The sequence below is a fragment of the Myotis yumanensis genome, unplaced genomic scaffold, assembly GCF_028538775.1.
Source record: "Myotis yumanensis isolate MYYU_CA2020_CCGP unplaced genomic scaffold, mMyoYum1.0.hap1 SCAF_3, whole genome shotgun sequence".
NCBI classification, from domain to species: Eukaryota; Metazoa; Chordata; class Mammalia; order Chiroptera; family Vespertilionidae; genus Myotis; species Myotis yumanensis.
The window spans coordinates 210,816,910-210,825,234 of NW_027223754.1; the positions used below are offsets into that span (position 1 = coordinate 210,816,910).

At 60.2% G+C, this 8,325-nt stretch overlaps 1 protein-coding gene across 1 annotated transcript; it reads left to right on the forward strand.

Annotated features, from left to right (window-relative positions):
* Window positions 1-3,048: 3,048 nt before the first annotated feature.
* LOC139006543 (uncharacterized) lies at window positions 3,049-7,915 on the forward strand. Its single transcript, XM_070408859.1, has 3 exons — window positions 3,049-3,074; window positions 4,892-6,225; window positions 7,842-7,915. Exons 1-3 carry the CDS (start codon window positions 3,049-3,051, stop codon window positions 7,913-7,915), a joined length of 1,434 nt encoding a protein of 477 aa, XP_070264960.1.
* Window positions 7,916-8,325: the final 410 nt, after the last annotated feature.

Consider the following 8,325-nt stretch of genomic DNA (forward strand, 5'->3'; position numbering starts at 1 on the left):
AGTGTCCAGCAACTGGTTCACTGTGTGAACCTTGGCAAGTCCATTCCCCTCTCTGTCCTCAGCCATGAGCAGCTGGACTTGATCCTGAAGTCATAGGAAATCATGAGGATAAATAAAAAAGGACATCAGAATTGCAAGGCAACAGTTTTCATGGCTAAGATGGACTGAGCTCATTGCCCCTCTCACTGCATTCTCACAGCCATGGGGTGGGTCCACGGTGCTGTTCACCAAATCCTTCTGGCTCCTCAGCGCTCACACGCAGCAGGGTTACACCTCCTCGTGTTGGGTGGGGCCCTGAGACTAGTTTTCACCAGCGAGTTGTGATCAGAAATGAATCCAGACCAAAGCACCTAGTAGCTAGTGCACGATTCAGCACCCTCCCTTCCCTCTGCCGCAATGAACAGCGGCTCCTGAAGGTGGCTGCTGGGCCCCAGAATGAAGATGACATGAAGCAGAGCCTCAGCTGACTTAGTTGCTAAAACCTACTGGGATTTTGGAATTGTTTGTTACTGCAGCATAACTTAACCCATCCTGACTGATATAATCCCCATTTTACAGATGGAGGAACTGGAGCTCAGAGAGACTGTGACTTGTTCAAAACCACACAGCTATAATAAACCAGGTTTGAGACTCCACAACCTGTGCCGCTTGTCTGGGAGGCCACCACAGTGACTTTTTTGCTTTGGTGGTCTGTCCTCCGAGGTCACTTCCAGGCAAGGTTGTGTACACGAAGTAATCGTCACTTTGGGCCACTAGAGGGCAGCAGAACCCAGGTTTGTAATGACTGTACTGGGCAGGTGATGTCCTTCAGGCCCTCACCACTGGAGGAGAGAGCCAGGCAGATGGGCAGGTGGGATACAGAGATGAATGATACTCATTCCTTGCTCTCAAGGTCTTAACAGCCTGGGAGGGAGTGAGATGAAAGAATTCTAGATTTCAAGCTAGAAGAGGCTACATGAGGACAGCTGGTCCCTATTTGAAAAGGCAAACTGAGTCCCTAACTGGTTTGGCTCAGTGGATAGAGCATCAGTCTGCGGACTCAAGGGTCCCAGGTTCGATTCCGGTCAAGGGCATGTACCTTGGTTGCGGGCACATCCTCAGTAGGGGGTGTGCAGGAGGTAGCTGATGGATGTTTCTCTCTCATCGATGTTTCTAACTCTCTATCTCTCTCCCTTTCTCTCTGTAAAAAATCAAAATATATTTTTAAAAAAAGAAAAGGCAAACTGAGGCCCAGAAAGGCAAGTGATCTGGTAGAAGTTGCAGAATGAATTGCTGGCCAAAGTGGGGAGAGGACCAGAGCCCCTGACTTCAGCTCAGGATTCTGCACCTCTCCGGTCTCCCCTACCCTATCTGGCCGGGCCGCCCCTCCCTCAGACCCTCTGTTCTTCCTCAAGTCCGGCTGGCCCACAGGCCTCAAAGCAAAAAGGGAAGGGGGTTAGAACTCCAGAGGGCTCCCCTCCCCCACCCACTGGCCAGCCAGCAGGTTGCCCTGGTAACAAGAGCACAGGCAAGTTTGAAAACCTTTAGCTCCAATGGGAGGGAATGGATGAGGGGAAGGTCCTAGGTCCCTATAGTCACCATTCATTCGTTTATGGGTTCATGGATTCTACAGACATTTACTGAATCTGATTCTTTTTTTAAAAAATATTTTATGGATTTTTTACAGAGAGGAAGGGAGAGAGAGAGTTAGAAACATCGATGAGAGAGAAACATCGATCAGCTGCCTCCTGCACACCTCCCACTGGGGATGTGCCCGCAACCCAGGTACATGCCCTTGACCGGAATCGAACCCGGGACCCTTCAGTCCGCAGGCCAACGCTCTATCCACTGAGCCAAACCGGTTTTGGCTGAATCTGATTCTTGCCAGGCCCTGGGACCCCGTGAAGAATGAATCCAGGCCCTTCAGGACTTTTCTATCCAACACGATAGCCACTAATTAAAATAAAATAAACAACTCACTTCCTCCCCTCTGTAGCCACATTTTAAGTGCTCAATAGCCGCCTATGGCTAGCGCCTACCGCATGGGACGGCGCAGATATAGAATATTTCCATTATCACAGAACGTTCTATTGGCCAGCGCGGCCCCAGCAGCGCACTCGCTGAGGAGAGCAGTGCCCCGGGGAACAGACTGACCACACAGCGTGGTGTGGGCTGCGATGTCCTCACCAGCACAAAGCAGGTGACGAGGCGATGAAAGGAGATGCCAGGAGAACACAGCCCGGGCCCTGGTGCAGGGTGAGTCCGGGAAGACGTGGCTACGGTCCCTGGGGTCTGAGTTTCCAGAAGGTGCTGTCCACACACTGTCTTCTGAGCCCCTTCCCAGCCCTGGCACTTCGTAAGTGTTCAGTAAAGGGTAGCTACTATCAAAACCATCTTTACTTTCACGATTGCTGGATAGAGGCAGAGAGGGTGTCCAGCACACAAGGCCGAGCCAGGCTGGGTGGTCTTGTGGGTCCCACGGGCCCAGGGCTGGGTTCTGCTCCAGTCCTCAGGGCCTCAGGGCAGGGGCCAGCGGAGCGAACAGGGCAGGGCTCAGGGAACAGCCCCGCCTTTAGCCTCCAGGAGCTCGGGGGAAAGACCTCAGCTGGTGGGCAAGGTGGCCCGAGGGTCACAGAACTAGGGATGTGGGGGCAATGCTGAGGGAGAGCAGGAGTGAGGTTGGCACTGCCATCCCTTCACAGTAAGAGAGGCGTCCGCATCTTGGCCTGAGTGTGGCCATATCTGAAGTGTCCCTCCCTCTCCTTGCTGGAGACATCTTTCCAGGGGCCAGAGTCTGTGGGAGAGCAGATTGGGGGGGGGCAGACAGCAGGAACAGAGCCCCAGCTGGCCTTGACTCCAGGGCAGCCCAGCCTGACCGTTAGGAGCCTCCCATGGCCCTTCGGGATTCCAGAGCAGCCATTCACGCCGCCCACTCCAGAGAAGCCAGCCCTTCCCTGCCCCAGAGCCCAGCCCAGCTGGGGTGTGGCTGGTGGGACAGGTCAGGAGAGGGCTGGGCCTCGGCCTGGACACTGAGGGGACCATAGCGACAAGGCCCCTGAGCTCGTTGCCATGGCCACACTCGGGGCACAGAGGAGGTGAGGGGCCTGCACCAGCCTCAACTTCCCAGACCAAAGACCGCAGGAGGGACCTTCTTGTTCTCTGATCAAGGTGGGCGGGTGTTTTTGTGTTTAGGGGGAGGGGGAGGGAGAGTGGTGTCTGGAAGTCCTGTCCTGGTCTGGTCGGTGTGGGCGTGCACCCTGAGGGCAGATGTTTACCGTGCAGCGTAAATGCATGTGCCGGGGTACGTGTGGTTGTGAATAAGGGCAGGAGGGCAGGGCTGCAGGGATATGTCAAGCAGCGGGTGATGGAGGTGGCAGTTCTGAGTACAAACACGCTGCAGAGGGATGAAGGGTGGGCACCACGGTGAGGGATGGCGAAGGCCCCTGCCTCAGACCTTAGGGACCTGGCTCTAGCAGCCCCCCCTCCCAGCGCCCTCCTGCCGGCTCTGGCCTGGCCCCCGGCATAATGTTCCAGCCTCGTTGCAGAGGGAAGGGCTCTCATCCACGTAGACCACCACCTGGAGCCCCCACCACCTCTTCTCTCCCTTGCTTCCCACCTGCAGGCAGTCCCGTGGCTTCTGCCCGCGATATGCTGCCTTCTGCGCCCCACTCTCAGCCCACTGTGTTTCCAAATGTTCTTGCCGATCCCCTTGCCTCCACTCTGTTCCCCTGCTCTGTCACTCTGTTCACACTGCTCTGGGGTGACGTTCCCACCTGCAGATCCGACAGGGTCAGCTCCCAGGGCCTGGCCTGGGCTCCAGTGCACCTGCAGCCCTGCCCTCCCTCCCAGATACAGTCTGGGACCCCCAGGGTGGGTTTTCAGGAAGATGCCACGCTTCCTCACCTTCAGGCCTGCCCTATGAACCTCCTCCCCCGCCCCCAGGCCCAGCCTCCCTGCTTTGATCCTGACAGGCAGCTCTAGCATAGCCCTGCCTGCTCCTCTGCCTGACAGGTCCCCTGGGGGCAGGGACGGGGCTGGCTCACTGGTCCTCCTGCGAGCACTTGTCACTTCTCCACTGAGGCCCACTTCCCCCGGGTCCTCCTCAGCTCAGGCTCCGATCCCGGCTGCAGCAGCAGGCCAGCCCAGGGCTCTCTCTGGGTTCAGGACAGGAACCCCAGATGCAGACCCTGCTCCCAAGTAAATGCTCATCCCTCAGCCTCCTACCTGGACCCCTGACTCCTATTTTGGCTGCTGTGGGTGGGAACCCAGAGCCCTCTGGCACCTTCTAGAAGAGGCAGAGGTACATAACCATTGCCCTTCTCCGGAGTCCCTGAACACAGTGTGTGACCTCCACGGAGTTGTCCATGGAGAGAGGGGACACGGCCAGGCCAGCGTGGCTCAGTGGTTGAGCATCGACCTATGAACCAGGAGGTCTGGGTTCGATTCTCAGTCAGGGTGCACACCTGGATCGTGGGCTCGATCCCCAGTAGGGGGCGTGCAGGAGGCAGCTAATTGATGATTCTCTCTCATCATTGATGTTTCTATCTCTCTCTCCCTCTCCCTTCCTCTCTGAAATCAATAAAAATATTTTTAAAAAAGAGAGGGGACACACTTGGGCCCCCAAGCTCCCTCCTAACAGGAGCTGCCTGTTCACTGGAGGCCGTGTTGGTGGAACATTCCCCATGTCCACGGGTGTGGTGCCCGGGCAGGTGTGGATGAGGGCCCGTGTGTGAGGTGTGCAGGTGTGTCACAGGCGGAGGTGGGAGGACTGCAGGAGGGGACATGCGTACCGCATTGAGGACCCCAGCGAGGCCCCTTCAGACCTGCAGTGTGAGCTGCTGGCAAGGAGGGGAGGGCGGGCACTCTGAGCCCAGTCTCACGGCTGCCTGGCCCTCTCTGTTGACTGCCTCAGGGGAAGACAAAGGTCCCGGCAGGACCACGACTTTGAGATGCAGCCGCGTGGATCTCCAGGCCCTGGACCCTCCTTCTCCCAAGGCCACCTGCTGGGGCGCCCTGCCCACCCCTCAAGGCTCCCTGGAGGGGCGTCCCCTCTCATCCCTGTCCTCAGGAAGACCGTCCGCCTGGATGCCTTCTCGCCAAGCTACATCCCACAGGCTCCCGGCCGGCCAGGTCTCGGAGCCCGGGCCCGGAGCGTGCTCCCGCAGGAGACGGGCAACAGCCTTGTGCCCAGGAAGCTCAGCTCCATCTCCTTAACGCTCCGGCCCAACAGCCAGGCCTGGGAAGAGGTGCCCACCCTGGGCAGGGAGGCTGCTGCCCATGGAAGAGGGAGGCTGCCCTCTCCAGACTCACCATCTCTGATCCTAGTGCCAGGGGGCAGGGTTCACTCTGAGGGCCCAGGGAGCCCAGGTCTGGCCAAACCCAGCAGGATGCTCGTGGCGAAGCCCCTGGTGAGTTCCCACCTGGCCCTACCTTTCCAACCCCGGCCGGCCCAGGACCCACCAGGCCCCGCAGGCCCGGGTCCAGCGGGTCAGAGGCACCCTGGCCCAGCGGCTGCCCACGTGCCTGCCAGAGCTTCCTCAGGAAGAGGCAGGCCCAGGTCCAGGGGTATCCTGAGACCCCGGCTGCATCTCCAAAGGGCCATCCCTACCGTGGCGCCGGCGATGGCCATGGATTTGGCGACTCTGGACACAATGAGAGGCACGGGCAGACATTTAGCCACAATGGCCACCAACAGACCCCGCTTGGCTGTCAACTCAGCCACAGCAAACACACCCAGACTGAACACAGGCACGGAGTTCCCTGCTCTGGATGCCAAACTGGGCACAGCCACAGAATTGGCTACAGAAGGCACAGCCAAGCAGGGCCTGGTCGCGGACCTGGTAAGGCCAGACCCAGACAAGCTGGGCAAGGCCCTAGCCACAGCAGGCACAGCCAAGCCATATACAGCTACAGGGGCCACAGCCGAGGATTTGGCAGCCCCAGACCCGGTCAAGTTGGGCACAGCCAGGCCAGACAGAGTTCTGGCTTTGGACAGAGCCGATCCAGCCAAGCGGGACGTAACTGCGGGGTCTCCTGCTTTGTACAAGAGCAGGCTGGGCACAGGCATGGGTTCGGCTGTGCCGGCCACCCTAAACCCGGCCATTGGAGAGGCCACACCCGACAGTGCCATTAACCTGGCCACGTCGGACACTGCCACCTACCCATCGATGTCACGCAGGAGCACAGACTCGGCCCTGGACCAGTCCACAGCAGATGCTGCCACAGACCGGGCCAGGAAAACCACAGGTAAATGCAAAGAACTTGGCTGGGATGCACTGGGCTACTGGGGGTGGAGTTGGGGGGGGGGGAGTGGAAGGGCCTGGAGATAGATTACACTTGGGTAGGTGGGAAAGGGGGGTGAACTCTAAGGTCAGAGTCAAGTGCACTGGGGTGGGGTGGGCAGAGTTGCGGGGCAGACCACAGGGCCAGGAGCCGGGGCCCACCCTGCCAGTCAGAATCAGGCTGAGGGGAGTCACCAGAAGGGAGGTTTGTGGGGTACCTTGTGGAGGACCCAGTGTGCCGAGTCCTTCCTTTAGCATCTTCCGCGGTGGTGTCGGTGCTCCCTGAAGCGGGGTAATCAGGTGATTTACAGGTGAGCGCAGCTTTGGAGCGAACCACCTCCACAAAACCACAGCCCAGCGCTTCAACAAGTGGCGACTGTCTGACAGTCCTCCCTGCTGCGTTCCCCCAGATGCGAACAGGGACCTCCCCTGAGGCCTCTCCGTCATTGGGGGTCAGCCTTTCAGGCAGAGATCTGTTGCTTAAAGGTGCCTCACCTGGAATTCTCCCTTCCCTTTCGTCCTGAAAAGTGAGCTGGAAACGTGCACCTATGCAAGTCCTACGCAGAACTGTAGTAGGCCAACACGAGCATGGGACCTCCGTCTGGTCTCAGGGAGGCTGTGACACGCTGACAGCCATGTAGTGGCTGGTGGCAGTGAGTTAAGGGGGAACCCAGATCTTGGAATTCTGCTTTGGGCCATCTCATCCCCAACATTCCCAAGGCTCAGGGAGTCTGGATCTGGCGGATGCTGGGGAGGCACCCGTCCAACACCCTCCCTGGGGCTTCGGGTGCCAGACCCCTTCCATCACACTGCATACTTGGTCTGGGGGAGCTCACGCAGCCGCAGTCTCCAGCCTCCCTTGGCCGTCAGCCTCGCCCTCTCTCCTGAAGTGCAGGCAGCGGGGGCCTGCTGGACCCCTCTAGCAGCCTTTTCTCCCAGAACTACCTCCTGCCCTCCCGGTCCCGCTCTCTCGCTCCCACCCAGAAACCGGGGTGTCCTCCTCCCCGCCCATCCAGTCTATTTCCAGCTGTGGATCTACCTCCCCGCTGTCTGCCCCTCCTCTCCCTCTGTGCCTGTCCCGCCCCCAGGGCGCTCCCTCCTCCTCACAGCTGCCACACGAACTCATGTGATGGCAGCGCTCACAGCCTAACAGTTGTGACTCACCATCATCTCCCCTTAGAGTCCAGCTCCTTAACCTGGCTTCCCAGGCTGCGAGCTTCCCCGGCCTCTTAGCTCCATATCCCTGTCTGGGAGTTTCCCTGCGTCGCTGCACCTGGGAGCACTGAGCACTGAGCCGTCCACCAACACCATGCAGCTCCCACCTCTGGGCTCCTCCCTCTGCCGCCCCCTCTCCACAGAATGCCCTTCCTTCTGCCCTCCCACCTCCTCTTCCCTTTCCATCCAGGCCTTGCTGCCTCCAGGAAGTCCTCCCACTCCCTCTCCTCAGGGTGCCCACCTCCATGCCCCCACGGCCCCCTGGGCGTACCCACCCCTGCATTAGGACAGTCCAGCTCTCTGCCTCCCCTACCCGGCCCCCAGCCTTTGAGGGCAGGGATGGTCACCCTCATCCCTGTTCCCCAGGGCCTGGCCACGCGCTGTCCATCAGGCTGCTCGGCTGCACAGCAGACTTTTCTGATGGGAAAATGAAGGCGTAGGGCAGTTCCCGAGCAGCGCAAGGTCACAGGCCCACCATCCTGGGGCCGCCTGGAGCCGGGGCCCCTGACTCAGGGCGCCCGCCCGGCAGGACCGCACGGAGCAGCGCAAGGTCCCAACCGCCGCGTGACTCACGCGCGCGCCCCGCGGCCGCCGGTCCCTGCGCCCCCCGCCCGCCGCGCCCCGCCCCGCCCCAGCCGAGAGAGCGAGAGGCAGGAGGCGAATCCCGGGGAGGGACCGGGGCTGGGATGCGGGCACGTTCCTTGGGCCGGCTTCCCGAGCCTGCGGTACAGCCCCCGGTGCCTCCCGGCCGCCTGCAGCCCGGTGCCCGCTCCCGCGTGCGGAGGCGCGGGTGCCGGGAGCGGGGGAGGGGCTCTCGGCGGGGCCGGCGGGTCACGTGGTGCGGGTGGCA